Raw genomic sequence first — 18592 nt, forward strand, 5'->3', positions numbered from 1 at the left:
GGTAAATTATTTCTTTATTTTTTAGAAATTGCCGAAAAAACCGGAGTTTAAATGTATTGAAAAAACTCCTAACAAGAAAACCTGTCCTAAGGTAATTCTAAGTTTCTAGATTTTTCTTCAAACCAATTACATATATAGACTTTTTTGTAAAATGCATTTAGATAAATTCTATTACAGGACTGTGTAGATAATAAATCTTCTCCGGTTTTACCTACCTTGAAAGAACAATCTCAGGTAAAATTTTTAATAATTTTAGAGGTGCTTATTTATTTATTTTTTTAACTGTTTTTAATATTGGTGTGGAAATATCATTAATATCGCTTAATTGTCTCTTGATAATTCATCTGTTGATCCACATAAAAAGTAGTGAAAATTTTTTATTTAATCATTTATATTCGTTCTACTTTTCCATGGCACTACATTTAATTATCATATTACTTAGTTTTGTGTACAGCATATTTTTAATGAAGATGTTTTAAAATGTTACAGCAGAAGGACAAGGTTGAAGGAGCCAACTGCACTGAGACAGAGTCTATGCCATCATTGATAGATAATACAGAAAATGAAAATGAAAAGGTGAGTTACAGTTTAAATAATAATTGTCAATTAAGGATGGAACATCCTCAAAAAATGTTTAAATGTAGAGGGAGTGATATTGGAGGTGTCCAAACACTGAAGTAAACTTATAGTTCAAAGATAAATAGCTGCATAAAATAATTTGTTTAATGGAAAGTTCCCTCATTTTTGCATTTTTATTTGCTGATCAGAACTATGCGAAATATGCTTTCCGCACTTTTTTCCATTATATCACTAGTTTTCATTGAATCTATTCCTTCACTTGTAGGTACAGGATGAACTATAGAAGTTCCTTTATAGCTTTTATCTGAGATAATGACTTTACTAAAAGTTTTGGTTTGGTTGGGACGTTTTACTTTTTTCCAATGTGTAAAGTGCTGTTTACTCCAATTTTTGTGAAGATGGCGACTTAGTTTCATTCAAACATTTAATTTAGGATATCTATTAGTGACAAAGTAATTCAAACTCTCTGAATTATTTGCCCAAGCCGTTACTTTCAGTAGTTGACATCTAAGCAACAAAAATATTGTGTTTGGCAAAGAAATTCGAAAATATTATGCCCAAAAATTGTGATTTATTTATATTTTAAGGACAATAATAATATTACTAAGGATATAAGGGTATATGCATCTATAATTCATTATGCCTTAAAACATGTAATTAACCTGTACTAAACTATACTTGAAAAAAACATACATTCGATTGGAGTTACTTTATACAGAAAAGAAAGAGATATCTAGAACTCTGTAAATCTTGTTTTGCTACAAGGTGCACCAGGTTCTGAATGAGGAGAAAGAATGGTTATGTCATCTACGAATGTGAAGATTGTTGTGGTAGGTTTAGGAAAAAGGTCTGAAGCGAATATAGTGAAAAGAATACTTATCTGATGAACTGCAGTCTGTCTAGACGCCATTAAAAGAGGGAAATATTTGACATGAGAAACAATGTCTTTTGCATTGTCGAGAAAGGTGGTTGGCTACCCTTTGAGCGAGAACAACCAAATCTACTAGTACATGTCGTTTATGAATAAGGAACGGATTTTTATGTATTTAAAAATGCCAAATATTTAACTAAAATATGCATTTATTTTCGTCAATTATGTGGAAAATATGTGATTTTCTTAAAATATTTTCTGGAATATTTAAGTAAAATGGACTTTTTTTTTTATGAAAATGGATTTTTGGGGGGGGGGGCAAGTTATAATTATTTATACAAGAAAAGAATATTTTTACAATTTATAATAATTTATTAGGAACAAAATAATTTGTTTTTGCAAGTTATAATGATTTATACAACAAAGAACATTTTTACTATTTTTAAAAAGATGCGTTAAATTTTCAATTTCGAAAACTTCACTCTTCGAAATTGTTTGCAACCACATGAAATTTCAAATGTTGGAACGTAAAGTGACGACGATCTGGGCGTAAGATGGACTTGTAACGACTAAAAGATCGTTCAACATCTACAGATGTTATAGGTGCCTTGCTGAAAGAAGTTATCTCGTTGGTTGTTAAGGGTACACGATGTTCTGAGGTGACTTCTGTTCCACTGATAATATCAGAAATCTGACAGATGGTCTCCCACCCTTTGTTCTTGCTCAGTACTTCTACCAGTTTTGATCTGATCAGATCTCCCTTACTCCCAGGTATTCCTTCCACCTTTTCGATGACTTTTTTAACGTTGGACACGTTTTCTGTCAGTCGAACATTTTGGGACTCAAGTTGGGTAATGGCTTGTGCAAGAAATACGCAATTGTCAGAAATGAATGCAAGGTCGTTCCTTAAATTAGGTTTCTCGAATAAAGACTTGGCTGTATTTATCGCTACTGCTTCGTCTTCGAGATGTGAAAGGACATTCTTGATTTTATTGTAGTTTTCATAGTAATACTGAGCTGCTTCCAGCCAAGTACCCCATCTTGTCAATATTGGTTCTGGCGGAAGGCACAAGTCTGGATAGAGATCTTTTAGCATTTTAATGCGACTTGGTGCTTTTAAAAACACTTTTTTAACCACTGTGATTCACAGTCTGTGGTTCACAGTTCCTGTCAACCACCTCCCAATTATGAAAATATGCCCAAAATGAAAAATATGTACATATTTTGATTAAATATGTAGAAATATTTATTTATTTTAATCAAATATGTATAAATATGCGATAACATCCAAATATGTGAAATAAAAGTAGGCTCAAACGGCTTAAAAAGTGTCAGTATGAATACTTCTAGTTGAAAAACGTCTGTAAATTGCCTAGAAAAAAATATGTAAATACATACGAATCCGTTCCCTATTTATGAATAAGGAGGTAACTATTAAAGAAGTAGAGGAATTGAAAAAAATGGGATTCAGTAATTAGTTAATATTGTGTTTGCCAACTTCGGGAAGATACTTCTGTGTGAACAAAGTAAAAGTAAATCAATTCATTTCATTCATAAAAATTGATATAAATACATGTTTTGCTCTACAGCACTCTCTAAAGCTATTTTTTATTCTAACTAAATTAAGAAAGTCATACAGACATATCCAACTCAAGTTACAATTCAATTTTAAGTCGTGAATGTTTTAAGAAATACATGTTTGATTTTTTAATGTTTTGTGTACAGACACCAAAGAGGAAACCTAACACTCCAGCCAGAACACCAAGCAGGGGAAGGGTAAATATTTTTAAAATATTCTTACATTATTTTCCAAATTTACATAAATATTAATGGCATAATTATGTCTTTTCAGTTAACTCCTTCAACTACAGATAAACTCCCAACTCATAGGATTTTTTCTGGTAAAAAGGTGTCATTCATTGATTTCTACAATTACGTATTGTAATGTTTTAAGATTTTAGTCTAACTGCGTATTTGAATTTTACAGATTACTGCCATCAGGCCATCAGGTATACCGAAACTACAAAAGAGGGTAGTAAAAACTCCTATCGTAAGTAAGTGATCAAGTTTTAGCTACTGTGAATCCATTAATCCAAACCAATGCCCAATTTAATACCCAAAAGTTAGTTAAAAATGTATACTATAAGTAACCATTTAGAGGAATACCTTTAAATGCCTCTTTTATTAAAGAATGAAGAATGAATTAAAGAATAAAAACTGAAGAGTAATAATTAGAATATGTACAGCAGAAATAACATGGCCTCAGAGAAATTTCACTTGGTTGCAGATTGTCAGCCCTTAGGTAATACTGCTCAAATCAGCAGTTCATAATTCTGCCAAAACCTTCTTGTATTTTTTTGCAACGACTTAAACAAAATTGTGCTTAGATTCAACTTGTACGAACAATTATTATCAAATTAAAGTTATAATGCTGAAAAATGCTATAATAACATGAAATAGAAAATATATTTATTTAAAAAAAATATATTACTAATTATATTGAAAGGTCATTAATTTAGAAATAAACATCGCCAGCCAACCATTATTTCGGCGGCATGATAGTGGATGTAATGGAAGGTGTAGTCTGGTAAAGCAGAAGAGATATTGGAATTGATTAAATAAAATTGTGTGGTGACTTCGTGGTAATATGCAGTCCATTTGCGATAAATGGCAGGAATTCGATAGTTAATATCTAAGCCATTGTAAGATTGCACAAGTTGGGTTTGAATAATATGTGTAACTAGAAGAAATATTAGATGAAAAAATGAATCTTTTTCTCTAATTTCACTAGAAGGCTCCTGTTTCTGTACTTGACAGTTAATAATAAGACCAATGCTAGATTGTACATGTAGGGTCAATCTTTTCTAATAAGTAATAAGTAAAAATCATTGGAAAAAGTAGAAATCGTCTCCTAATTTCACTGAAATCCTGCTGTTTTTGTATTGGTTAATAAAAACTCAGATAAACTAGAACTTTAAATCTATCGACAGACAATGCTCCAATGATGTGCTATCTAATCTTTGCCCTGCCATTTGTGTTACCTAGGTTATTTTTTTTAGTCTACAATAGTGCTTCATTCTAAGAAAAACTTCTGCAACATATGACCAACACGAGCATAATAACCATGGAAACAGATAACACAATTTGTTGTTGAATTAATAATAAGAAATATTATCGTCCAATTGATTACAAATTCACTTGAATCTACAAAAAAAATGGCAACTACAAGTTATATACCGCTGGCGATTTGTACGTGCAATTTAAAGCCTAAACTTAAATGATTTTTTACTGTCATTAACTTTTGTTTGTAGGATTAGGATGTGAGAAAAAGAGTTACATTCTTTAATATTGTTGTGTAATTAATGTTTAATGAGCTAGATTTGTTTTCAAAAAAAATTGCCATCATTTTTGAAAAACTTTATTCAATAGAAACCATTATAAATGTGAGTCACTAAAATGTTATAATTAAATGAATGAATTACGTTCATTTAATCTGAGTTAAAACAGGGATTTTCTCCAGATGCTCTTCTTACATACCTCCAGTTTTAGTTATACTTCTTTTTTCTAAATTATAGAATTTTTACCAACTATTTAGCTGTCCACACTTCTGTACTATTTGTTAGATGAGCTTGGCCTATGGCTCACCTTAAGAAATAATTTTTTAAATAAAACTTGTACGAGAAAATTCCCAGTAATTGAGGTACGTAATTACATGTTGTGAAGAATATTTACAAATGAAATATTTATTCTTCAACTTATCACCTTTCTCGAAAAGTGAAACTTATATGATGGTTTACAAAATAAAGTGCTAAGTTTGGTTCTTTAGTTTTGAGTTCTTCTGAATCTTTTACTTAGGGAATCCAAAAACTTGTAATTCTGGAAAAATTTCGAGTAGAATTATTGGCACCGAGATTATAAAAAGTCTTTATTATAAATTATAAGCACACAACGGAAACACTACAGCCCATTTGAAGCTTGATCAATTTATCAACAGCTATTTAGCATTTACAAGTTTCTAAACTCCTCTTTGTCTATAATAAAATGATGATAATAATAAAACCTATACTTTTAATCATTCTCTAATAGAGATTTTAAGATAATATTATGGCAAATTTTAATGTTTAAAAAAATTATTCAGGGCCTGCTTTTCAAGCATCGAATCAGGCAAGAACTGTGGCAAGGGGATCTTATGTTTCATCCAGGCCAACCGTATTAAATAAGGATGTAGCAGAGAAAAAACCAACAGACCTTAGTCTTTCGTTTGGAAGTTTCAAGGATAAATCTCATAAACTTTCCGCACTGGCAGCAAGATATAAAATTCAATTGAAAAGATATAATAATCAAAGTAAAGATCTATCAGGACTGTCGGTGAGTGAATTAATTAAATATTAATTGCAAACAATGATATATGTATAACAGCATTTTACCCAATTAACTTACTTTCTTTAGAAAATTCAAAAAGAGTTGTAACATGAACATAGAATAATAAAACAATAATTAAAACTGTCCGGTAGGACAGTTGTATAAGGGTTGACCATCAAAAACTGCACGAAAAAGTGTAACGTTAAAAAACACCCAACTTTGACAATTTTTTTCTATTTTTCTATAAAAGATAAAATTCCCAAATTTTCTTTAAATCTTACTCCGAACCCTCCTTTATAACTGTAATTTTTTTGCAACCACCCAGATCTAATAGGTTTCGAGAGAAAAGTTGCCGAAAATGAGCAAAAACGGCTTTTTCAAAAAATGTTCTTGTTCTTGTTCTTCTTGTTGTTGTTGTTGTTCTTGTTCTTGTTACCTTTTTTGTAAACAACGTAGCGCCTAAACGCGTGAACCGATTTTCATGAATGAGGTGTCATTCGATTGGGAATTTTATGTAGATGTGCCTTTTGGGGGTCTCGGCCCTGTACATCGAATGGGAGAGGAGTTAGCCCCCTTTATGTAAGGCCCCCTCCAAAATTATTATTACTAATTACTCTGTAAATCTTGGCCCGATTTTGATAAAATTTGGTAGGATGATAGGGTTAGGGCTCCCCTACCTAACAATAAAGCGACGATCTGCTCTTACACTTGTTAAGGGGAAGTATAGCAATCGTTTCAAATTATCGACACGTGAACCGATTTTCATGAATGAAGTGTCATTCGAATCGAAATTTTGTACAGATTTGTACTTTAAAAGTCTCGACGCTATGCCTCATAAGGAGGGGAGTTCGCCCCCACCCAAATAAGGCCCTTTCTAAAACTATTATTACCAATATTTCTACAAAGCTTAGTCCGATTTTGATAAAATTTAGCACGAAGAAGTGATTAAAGCTCCTCTACGTGGCTGTGAAGTGCCATCATGCTCTTACACCTACTAAGAGGAAGTACTGCAATCGTTAAAATTATCAATGAGTGAACCGATTTACATCAATGAATTGTCGTTCGATTCAAAATCTTTGCATTTTAGGGAGAAGTACTGTAATCGCAGTTTATTTTTCTTGCTCCTCTTAAAAGGAAGTACTAAATCGCAGTTTAATTTTGCTATTTACGTACAAATACCTTCCTATTTTATTCAAAACGCTTTCTCAAAAAAATGGTTATTGAGGATGGTTTGGGGACCGCAACTATAACCATTCTTTAAAAAGATCTCTCCAGTGGTAGTTACGGTTCCGATTTAACACCTTATCAGGTTATAATGATAGAATAGCTTATTCCAAATTTTAAAAAAATATGTAAAGCAGACGTAACTTTGCTAATAGACAAAAAGGAAAATCTATCCAAAAGGTACAAAAATCTCCTTAACAAAAACTTACAGTTTAAAAAGTTAAGTATAAGGGTTGATTAAACGCCAAAAGGTACACAAATCAGCAAGTACCCAACATTTCATTAATACTTCATTGATATTATTTAAGTAATTTTACCGCATTAATTTTCATTAATATTTTTTAAGAATTTATTAGATGTCACAGACCCTTATGCTGGCCAGTTCATTCATAATAGTTATAATTGTGATAAAATGTATATTATATCTTCGTATAAATAGGTACTTTATTTTAACTCTATTCCAAATTATTCTTCTGATTTCTCTTTAATGTGCCCTTTATTCTGAAGTTGTCACATATACATGCATGTTAAATTAGAAAAAGACAAATTTAGAGTCGGCTACTGTTTCAATTTGAATCACGGAGGATTTAAAACAATATTTCAGTCTTGAATTCGTCTTACCGAAATATTCGTGAGGACAAATAACACACAGTTAATAACAAGTAGATTATTCAACATTATTTATTCATTTCTCAATTGTAATTTAATTTAGTTCCCCTAATTTTACTTATAGTAAAATACTGGAATAATTAGCTGTCCTAAAAATATGCATATCTTATTTATTTTATATTACATATACACAACATTGTGGGAAGAACACCTAGATTGAGAATGTAATTGAAGAAAACTATATTATTTGCGATAAAGCCAGATTGACTACTACATAAAATAACAATTACTTTAATAGAAGAATGAACTTAAACCGACGATTTTTATTTAAAAATAAAAATAAATAAATAAAATCATTTATGTATGTTGGTGTAAGCAATTTTTAAAAAAATTTATGAATTTTTTAGCCTCATATTTTTTTATTTATTATAACGTATTCTTTTTCACCTGTAATCAATAGTTTGATTATTATAGATAAATAGATATTACAGTCAATCTAAGTTAAATGGTGTGCTACTTGAACAAATATTTTGTAGATGAAAATGGCCATCATAAGGGTCTGTGACATCTAATAAATTCTTAAAAAATATTAATGAAAATTAATGCGGTAAAATTACTTAAATAATATCAATGAAGTATTAATGAAATGTTGGGTACTTGCTGATTTGTGTACCTTTTGGCGTTTAATTAACCCTTATACTTAACTTTTTAAACTGTAAGTTTTTGTTAAGGAGTTCATAGAGATGTAATACAAAAATTCAGGTTATAGGCACACAGAATTGGTACCTCATACATAGAATATCCAGTCTCTGTTAATTTAAATGATGATAACTTTAAAGATATTAGTTGGCTGTTTTGTTATACCAAAGTCCACTTTAATGGTATAATTTCAGAAAAAATTGCTACAATCTTAATAATCTATTCAATCAAGTGGCAATTCTGTTTCGCCAATTTTTGTTTTTAACTTAAAATTTTGGTTCATATTTAATATTTACCATTAATAATGGGATAAGTCTTTACATTTTACAGAATTGGCAAACCAAAATGTTTTTATCCACAAATTCTTTTCTTAAGTGCTACTAAGGGTGCGTTCCACTTGGCGACCACAACGACCAAAACATACTTTCAGGCGTTCCACTTGGCGACCGCGGTCGTTGTGGTCGTGGCGAAAACGTCACTAATGACGTCATTATTTTCGCTCACACAACGACCACAACGCCCCACCTTAGAAGCTGGTTCGAAGTGGGCTTTCAGAATTGGCGCAATTTTTAAAACAAAATATGGCGACGGAAAAAATTATCTCATGTAAATGAAAGTATTATTTCATGTAAATAATAGAATGTGGTTCTCGAAAGTCTACAAAAAATAAATAAATAAATAATTACTTAACCCTTTACATACTAAATCACTGAATAACACAAAATCATTTACCTGAGATAACTTTTAAATTCTTCATCTGAATAAAGATCAATTACTCTGATAGCTAATAATACGTGGCCTAAGTTTTCGCTTTTTATCATTGCGATTTTGTAAAATTGCATTCCACTCTAATCGGAACTAGATAAAGAACTTTCTAAAGCATTATTAATAAATATCCAACTGTTGCCACAAAAGACACTTTAATTTTATTTAAACGTAAATTTTATAAATACTCCAAAATGTAATATAAAAAATTGAATTATATATATTCTTTTAATATAAGTCAGCTTTACCAATAATTAATAAAGTTTATTATAAATTTGCTTATAAATGGGGTTTAAATTAAAAAATAACCTCTTCAAGCTTCTAACTTATTTTCGAGGCCGCCATATGTAATGTTTACATGAACGGTTAAAACGCCCACAGTCCGTTCCACTTGGGTTTTCGATCGCAACGCTCACAAGCAAGTGGAACGGCCAAAATTGCGGTCGTGGTCGTGGTCGTTGTGGTCGCCAAGTGGAACGCACCCTAAGAAGTTAACTTAGCCAGGAAGTTTTCTTGGACTTAATTGGTTACTAATTTGTAACCATGTAAACCATATTATACATTTCAATATTACATTTGAGGCCAGTAGCAACCTGAGTTTTCTCTGTATTGCCAGCTTTCGAATAATGACCACTTATTTAAAAATAACAAATCCAACTCTGTGCCTTAGAAAGAGAAATTCTGAGGGCCATATTATTATTAACTTTAGCAAATATCTACATACAAATGCTTAATTTACAGATAATGATGGAAAGCACTAAGAAATCCCTGGTTGTACTTGGAGAACAGATAACAACTTTGGGTGGAGAAGTACCCCCAGGAGATTTGGATAAATTAGATTCATTACCTAAGAGGCTTAGTTCCGTAACACTTAAAACTGTCAGCAAAACAGACAAGGGTAAGCCTTAGCGAATAGTATTATTAGATATATTTGTAAAATGCCAAACATCAAATTAATCAATCGTACCTAGTTTTTCGTAAAGTTTTTATTAAAATCTTAAATTCAATTCTTTTAATAAATAAATAAAACTTGTTCTGCTCCGAGATTCAGAATCATTTATACTCTTCATCAATAAATTATTCACTAACTTTTGCGGATGACTTTTCATTATAGTGGAGACAATTTTATAGATCTACAATTATATTTCAAATATAATTGTAGATCTATAACCCTAAACCCTAAGGACTAAAACCCTAGTGATCTATTCATTCATCCATCCATACGACCTCGAAACATCATGTAACCAAACTTATTAGATGGTTTCATTTCATTACTCGCCTTGTGATTAATATCACCTTCAGCTCGGCTCTCAACAGCGTCTAAATCTGCAATCCCTTAGAAATTCAATCATGTTTACCACCAACAATAAACGATTATTAAAACTGTCCGGTAGGACAGTTGTATAAGGGTTGATCGTCAAAAACTGCACGAAATAGCGTAACGTTAAAAAACACCCAACTTTGACAATTTTTTTCTCTTTTTCTATAAAAGATAAAATTTCCAAATTTTCTTTAAAATGTAAGGCAAACCCTCCTTTATCACTGTAATTTTTTGCAACAACCCAGATTTAGTAGATTTTGAGAAAAATGTTGCCGAAAATGAGCAAAAACGGCTTTTTCAAAAAATGTTCTTGTTCTTGTTCTTCTTGTTGTTGTTGTTGTTACCTTTTTTGTAAACAACGTAGCGCCTAAACGCGTGAACCGATTTTCATGAATGAGGTGTCATTCGTTTCGGAATTTTATGTAGATGTGCCTTTTGGGGGTCTCGACGCTGTACATCAAATGGGGGAGGAGTTAGCCCCATATATGTGAGGCCCCTTCTCAAAATTATTATTACTAATAACTCTGAAAATGTTGACCCGATTTTAATAAAATTTGGCAGGATGAAAGGTTTAGGGCACTCCTACGTAACATTTAAACGACGTTCTGCTCTTACCCTTATTAGGGGGAAGTATGGTAATCGTTTCAAATTATCGAAACGTGAACCGATTTTCATGAATGAAGTGTCATTCGAATCGAAATTTTGTACAGATTTGCACTTTAAAAGTCTCGTCGCTATGACTCATAAGGAGGGGAGTTTGCCCCACCCAAATAAGGCCTTTTCTAATTCTATAATTCTATTATTACCAATATTTCTATTACGCTTAGTTCGATTTGGATAAAATTTACCACGAAGAAGTGGTTAAAGCTCCTCTACCTGGCTGTGAAGTGCCACCATGCTCTTTTACCTACTAAGAGGAAGTACTGCAATCGTTAAAATTATCAATGAGTGAACCTATTTACATCAATGAATTCGATTCAAAATATTTGCCTTTTAGGGAGAAGTACTGTAATCGCAGTTTATTTTTCTTACTCCTCTTAAAAGGAAGTACTGGAATCGCTTTTTAATTTTGCTATTTACGTACAAATACCTTCCTATTTTATTCAAAACGCTTTCTCTAAAAAATTGTTATTGAGGATGGTTTGGGCACCGCAACTATAATCATTCTTTAAAAAGATCGCTCCACTGGTAGTTACGGTTCGGACTTAACACCTTTTTAGGTTATAATGGTAGAATTTATTATTCCAAATTTTAATAAAATCTGTAAAGCAGATATGTAACTTTGCAAAACAGATAAAAAGGAAAATCTATCCAAAAAGTACAAAAATCTCCTTAACAAAAACTTACAGTTTAAAATGTTAAGTATAAGGGTTGATTAAACGCCAAAAGGTACACAAATCAGCAGTACCCAACATTTCATTAATACTTCATTAATATTTAAGTAATTTTACTGCATTAAATTTCATTAATATTTTTTTGAATTTATTAGAGGTCACAGACCCTTATGCTGGCCAGTTCATTCATAATTTTTTTTTTTTATTGATTTAAATCGCGTCAACATCTGAGGTTATTGGCGCCCGGAGTTTTTTTCAGTGCACTGCCGGCCTCCGGACAGTGTTCTCTCGTTACAGACAACACTGTCCATCACCGGCCAGTGAGCTGTAAGAAGCTCTTAGGAAGAGAAAATCTAAGGGTCAGCAGCTGGATTCGAACCCGGAACCTCCACGTGGGAATCCGATACGCTAACCGCATAGCTAATCCCTTCCCTTAGTTCATTCATAATATTTTATTTTTTGTTATAATTATGATAAAATGTATATTATATCTTCGTAATTAAATAGGTACTTTATTATAGCTTTATTCCAAATTATTCTTCTGATTTATCTTTATTAGGCCCTTTATTCTGAGTAGTCACCTATACATGCATGTTAAAATAGAAAAAGACAAAGTTAGAGTCGGCTACTGTTTAAATTTGATTCACGGATTTAAAACAATATTTCAGTCTAGAATTCTTCTTACCGAAGTATTTGTGAGTACAAATAACGCATAGGTAATATCCAGTAAATTATTCAACAATAATTATTCATTTCTCAATTGTAATTTAATGTAGTCCCTCTAATTTTACTTATAGTAGGTAAAATACTGGTATAATTAGCTGTCATAAAAATATGCATATCTTATATTCCAAATATATAACACTGTGGTAAGAATACCTAGATTGAGAATTGAAGAAAACTATTATTTACTATAAAGCCAGATTAATTATTACCTATTATTAAAAAAGCTTGACTACTAAATAAAGTAACAATTGCTTTAATCGAATTACGAACTTCAACCGAAGATTTTTATTTAAAAATAAAAATAAATAAATAAAATAAACAAAATCATTGTTAAATGTTGGTGCAAGCATTTTTGAAAAAAGTTTTTGAATTTTTTAGCCTCATATTTTTTTTTATAAAGTTTTTTTTTTTTAACCTGTGATTAATAGTTTGTTGATTAGATATTACAGTCAATCTAAGAAATAGTGTTCTATTTGAACAAATATTTTGTAGACTAAAATGGCCAGCATAAGGGTCTGTGACCTCTAATAAATTCAAAAAAATATTAATGAAATTTAATGCAGTAAAATTACTTAAATATTAATGAAGTATTAATGAAATGTTGGGTACTGCTGATTTGTGTACCTTTTGGCGTTTAATCAACCCTTATACTTAACATTTTAAACTGTAAGTTTTTGTTAAGGAGATTAATAAAAGTTATGAAATAATTAATAATTTAGTATTATTAAAAGTTATTGGTATATTAAATGTTTAAAAATGTAATAATTTTTCAGGAACTAGTCCGACGGCTCTAAAAGAAGTGATTCCAGATATTGTTATTAAACTTCAAGAAGAAAAGAAATCTTTACTTGCAGAAATAAAAAAATTACAAGAAGAGAATGCTTATAAAATTGCGTGGTGCAGTAAAAGTATGGATGAAATGGTAAATTCTTAAGTTTCTTTGAGTGCCATGTAATAAAAATTTAGATCAAAAATGTATAAAACAATTTCATTTTTATCTAGAAAAATCTGGAAAATTCTAGCGATTTAACCGATATTAAATGTAAGGAGGCTTTAACGAGGCAATCAGATTTAGGCCACAAGTTACAAGAATGTGACAAGTCTATTAGGGAATTGGTATCAATAAATAGAGAGGTAAACTTGTGTAGGACTAACCTTAGTAAATTGAAAAATGAGTAAGTATTATCTGAGACTTTTTAAATCTAATTTAATTTATCTTTTATTTTTATTGAAACTATGAAAGGTAGTTAAGTAAATTATTTGATGTGTAGATCCCTTTATCAAATTGTTGATTGAATTTCTATTTCATTCTAAAATCTTATCAACTGGCAATATAAAATAAAAAAAGTTTAAAAAACAAATTGGTAATCTTCCAGGTTTACCAGAAACCCTCACAAAATAATCAATTGTTACATGCTTTGTTTGTTTCATTGATGATTTTTTCAATTTCAATCAGCTCCTTCTCAATGTTAGCATCCAAATTATTCTCTAACAATATGATAACACTTCAAAACTTTTTTATTTCAAAAACATTAAATGCGTCATTATCTACGAGGTGTGGCTGTTAAATAACGAGACTATTGCTGTCACTTGGGGTCAGGTCAGGCGAATAAGGCGGATGGCCTAAAACTGGGATGTTGTACTTGGCTAGAAACGTCTTGACAGACAATGCAGTGTGAGCCGGCGCGTTGTCAACATCAGATGGAGAACCCCGTGACTGGTTCTTCCAGGTCGTTTTTTTCCTTACTCTTTCACGGAGTTGAGCAAGCACCTCACGGTAGTAATGTTGATTAATTATAATCGATATTTTCATCCGTTTTGGACGTGGTTTGGGCGACCCGGGTGGTCATCATTTCCGACGTCTTCTCGGCCATCTTGGAAACGCTTAAACCACTCAAAAACTCGCGCACGTGATAAACATTCAACGACATAAACTTCTTTTAATAACAGATAAGTTTCAGTAGCGGTTTTACCAAGTTTCACGTGAAATTTCACGACAATTCGTTGCTCTAATACATGTGTGGTATAATGTTTTCTGCAAAACGTCACATACGACGATTCCGGTCAGACAGATTTCCCTACAAACACGTGAGACGCTGCAATCGAAAGAGAAGGCTTTATGGTGCACAGCTGTCGGTTGTTAGGATTTGACGCGTGCATAGTTCTTCTGTAGCAGCATCAGTCTCGTTATTTAATAGCCTCACCTCGTATGGTCGTATGACATTACTCAGTAGACAGCCCATCACCGGATGGTTAGCTTGTAGAAGGTTTCTTTGAAAATAAAATCTAAAAGGGCATCTAAACGGAGTAATGTCCGAAATTTCCACTTCACTGGCTAATCTTCGCTCTCCTCACTCTCTCTGAAACTACTCTTTGAATTCCTGCTGGTCATTTCCGTTACTTTGATCAGTCTATTTAAAATTAACTGATCGATCGAAGCTTATTAAAGCAATTGAATTTCGAAATTGTAACTAACCATCGTTTAATACGTGCCGGATTTAAGGCTAAAAGAAAAAGAAAAAAAACATTTGAAATGTTCATTGAAATGTTCACCGCTATAAATTAAAAAAGTGTCAAGGAATAAAATGTTTTAATTGTTTTTGAAGCATTAAAGTTAAGTGCAACAAATCAAGTAACCCCAAAAAATAATTTTCAAAGTTTCTTATTAAGTCAAGTTTAATAAATTCGCTATGAAACCTTTAAAACTTTTGTGTAGCGCAAAAAGAACTATTAGGGTAAGCTATTTTATTGTTTTTACTTTTAGTTAAGCTATTTTATGGTTTCGAATGAAAATAATTGTAAATTTTATTTTGATAAACGGATGATTTTTTTTTTTTTAACTTTCAAATTCTCTGAGATATATTTTTTTAGAGTCACAACAAACTTGACGCATAATAAAAATTTCCTGGGCTGTTTTTGCTCTATTTAAAACAAATTTATACTGCTTTCATTTCAGTTACAATATTTATTATAGTCTGCCATTTTTTTTTTTACAGACTAATTGAAGAAAAAACAAAATTAGAAGCTGAAAGGAACAGTAAACAAGAACTGGAAAGCAAACTAAACCAAGAACTTACCACTGAACGAGGGAAGTTTAAGGCCGAAAAAGTAAAGAGGTAGACAGACATATTTTCTTTATTCAATTAATTTAATTCGTTTACTGCTAACTATTCTGTAGTATGGCTTCCCATTTATTTTAATGTTACTTTTGAACTAGTTCTGTAATATTTATTATTTTATTCTTATTCTTTTCTATTTTCTATTTGAAAAGCCAACACTTTTCAATAGTAAATACTGTAAGCTTAAATTTAGTATCAATATTTCTTTTATTCATCGTTAATAAAGATATAATTATAATGTATTCTTAAACTTCGTCTGTTGAACTTCCTTTATTAATTACCCAGGTATACAATGAATATCTGAAATCCCTTTGTTTGGAAGTTAGAAAAGTCAGCAAATTAGAGTCTGATTTAAACCATTAAGTATTCCGATGGAATACAACGATTCATTCAAAAAGAAATACATGAGTTAGGTCATCAAAACTATTTGCCAAGTTATCAAAACGTCAGACAATTGTGTACTAAACCCCTTTCTCATACCTCGTAGAGTTTTCAATATTTTTGTCTTCTTGAAACAAATTTGTCTTGTTTCATTGACAATGATAAATTAGACTTCTTTGGCTTTATTCAACATTTACAGATCTGATAGAAATAAAAAGATCTGGTTGATAAAAATTTAGTGTTAACAAGCTAGTTCTTGTTAGTCATAATAAGTGCTTGTAAGTATCGCCTTGAACAGATCTTTGATAACATCAAATACGTACTCTCGGAAATATGTTTAAATCTACACCCAGATTTCTCATGGATAATGTGCATGAACAAAGCTGTCGCAATAGATGAATTTTTCATCTATATCCCACGTCCTTTTAGGAAGTCATAATCTTTTGATTAAAGATTGCAGCGTTAAAATCAGTGTACTAATCTACTGAAAATTGCATTCTTTGTAAGAGAAGACAAATGTAAATTTACTAATATTTCGTGAACTTCTTTACTTAGACTATAATTCTGTCATAATGAGAATTAAAAATAAACTCAAGTATCATTTTTCAAAAATTCTTAAAGAAGGCTTGCTTTAATATCCTTTTAATTACTTAAACAATCCAAATGATACGCGCTCTTCCAGTGTCCTTTTCAAATGTTAAAGGGAAACTCTTCAATCACAATTAGCAAAGGCGAACAACGAAAAAAACTTGGCTTGCCAAGAGAAAAATGAACTGATTCAACGTCTGAAAGAAGCTCAAGAACGTTTACTTTTCTTAGATCACACTCTAGAAACAGGTATGATTTTTAATAATTACTTAAAAAGAGATCTTAAAACTTAATTTGTTTCTATTTATTGCTATAAAATTTCATTCTAGATGGTGATAGACTTCAACATATGCTACAATTTTTGAATGAACAAGAAGCAGTTATAAAGAAATCTGAAGCAGCGATTGCTGAATTAAATGAAGCTAAAAATAATTTAGAAAATCAAATTATTGAAATGGTAATATTTAAAAAAAAAAATGTAAATTGCTTGCTGACTTTTTATTTATCTGAACTTAACCATTGACGAAACAAATAGAACACTTTTCAAGGTATCAAGGTCAAAAAAGTAGACTACATAATTATACATCATTGGCCTCCACAAGCCCATTTACTTGTTATTAGTATATCTTGGTCACGTGTGGTTATTGGCGCTTCAACTCCTATAGTAAACAATTTAAAAAAAAAGATATTTTACGATATTAAGAAGTCAGAAAAATACTCTTGTTTAAAATAGAGATACGCTAAGATTTCTCAACGTTTACTACAAAGTTTGGTCGGTTTAGAGTTGGATGACATTAAATATTACTAACATTTGGCTAAAAAAAATGTGCTTTATCTTACAGTATAATTTTAAGCAAAATATTATACCTTAAGATGTAATGAAAGTCTTACAGTTACTCTCTTAATCTTTTCAAATATCTTTTATCCAATTTATCAATCACATGACCAGAAGTTTGTTATTGAGCGTCCCTTTACTTTCAGTTTGCTTTGCATCAGCTTGTGAAAGGATTCTAGGGGTTCGAGCGGTCTCATAACAGCATCATTACTTTAAAACTACGCACAAAATCTGCTTCCGGAATTTTTTGTAGTAGATTTGGAAGGCTTCGTATCAACTTGGACTTCTCAGATCTTATTAGAGGGCGTTGTGTGTCCAGATATAAGTTTTTTTCTAGGGTGTTGTCTGTCCTTTGATTCATCAGCAGTGGGGTATCCAGCATCTATGCAGTATTTATGGTGTACATTGCTTATACTTTTTTCTAAAATCGTATTGTTCCTTTCTGTTCTCCACTAAAAGTGAGTTTCCTAAGTTTTAATCTGTCCTGTTGCTTTCAATTGAATATATATTTTACTAATCTTTATTGTTTATTTTGTATAGTTTCTATTAATAATAAGAATTTATTTACGACATTTTATTAATTTTAGTTCAACCGTATAAGCATCTGCCGTAACAGCATTAGGAAATCCATAAACTCCACCTGCTTCTAACTTCTCTAAAACAACTAGGAATTTATCATCAATTGTAAAACAAAATCACCTTCAAAACAGAGTGATTTTCGTTTCGTGTTAAACTAATTATTATTTGTAGCGATAAAAAGTGGAATTATTTCGAAAATAACTTTTATTTAGACTTCCAAGTGTATTGAAATTTGTGATTGTTTTCTTAATGAAGTTGTAGTCGCAAATTATCAAGATCTTCCTTTGATCAAGATCAAGTCCTCATATTCTTTGATTATAATAAGAAAATCATCAAAAACCATTTACAATTTATTATTTAGTTTTCATTTTGTCCGAACCTTTACATAATCATGATTATTTAAAGAGGCTTGTTCACACATTAAATCTAATTTAATGATGTTTATATTTATTTAGGATGCAGGGAGTAAAACAGCTCACACTTCTGTCGTAGAAATGTCTAAACAATTACTGAGCAAAGATGAACAGTTATCAAAAATAAAATCACAGAGAGATAAAGCCATTAGAGAAAACACTGCTTTGTAAGATTTTTGACTTATAA

The 18592-nt window shown here is 31.0% G+C and overlaps 1 protein-coding gene across 6 annotated transcripts in view; it reads left to right on the forward strand.

Annotated features, from left to right (window-relative positions):
* LOC141460616 (uncharacterized) overlaps positions 1 to 18592 on the forward strand; it is a 31305-nt gene that overhangs the window by 6964 nt on the left and 5749 nt on the right. For all 6 annotated transcript variants that reach the window (XM_074140785.1, XM_074140789.1, XM_074140784.1 and 3 more), the window contains 14 exons: positions 26 to 91; positions 178 to 234; positions 490 to 576; positions 3176 to 3226; positions 3303 to 3359; positions 3438 to 3504; positions 5589 to 5818; positions 9851 to 10007; positions 13264 to 13412; positions 13493 to 13665; positions 15487 to 15606; positions 16694 to 16827; positions 16908 to 17035; positions 18448 to 18572. In XM_074140785.1, coding sequence (XP_073996886.1) covers positions 26 to 91; positions 178 to 234; positions 490 to 576; positions 3176 to 3226; positions 3303 to 3359; positions 3438 to 3504; positions 5589 to 5818; positions 9851 to 10007; positions 13264 to 13412; positions 13493 to 13665; positions 15487 to 15606; positions 16694 to 16827; positions 16908 to 17035; positions 18448 to 18572 — 1601 coding nt within the window. The remainder of the gene's footprint in view (positions 1 to 25; positions 92 to 177; positions 235 to 489; positions 577 to 3175; positions 3227 to 3302; positions 3360 to 3437; positions 3505 to 5588; positions 5819 to 9850; positions 10008 to 13263; positions 13413 to 13492; positions 13666 to 15486; positions 15607 to 16693; positions 16828 to 16907; positions 17036 to 18447; positions 18573 to 18592) is intronic.

The sequence above is a fragment of the Rhodnius prolixus genome, unplaced genomic scaffold (assembly GCF_049639745.1).
Source record: "Rhodnius prolixus isolate KJV_2025 unplaced genomic scaffold, Rpr scaffold_6, whole genome shotgun sequence".
In the NCBI taxonomy this organism is placed as follows: Eukaryota; Metazoa; Arthropoda; class Insecta; order Hemiptera; family Reduviidae; genus Rhodnius; species Rhodnius prolixus.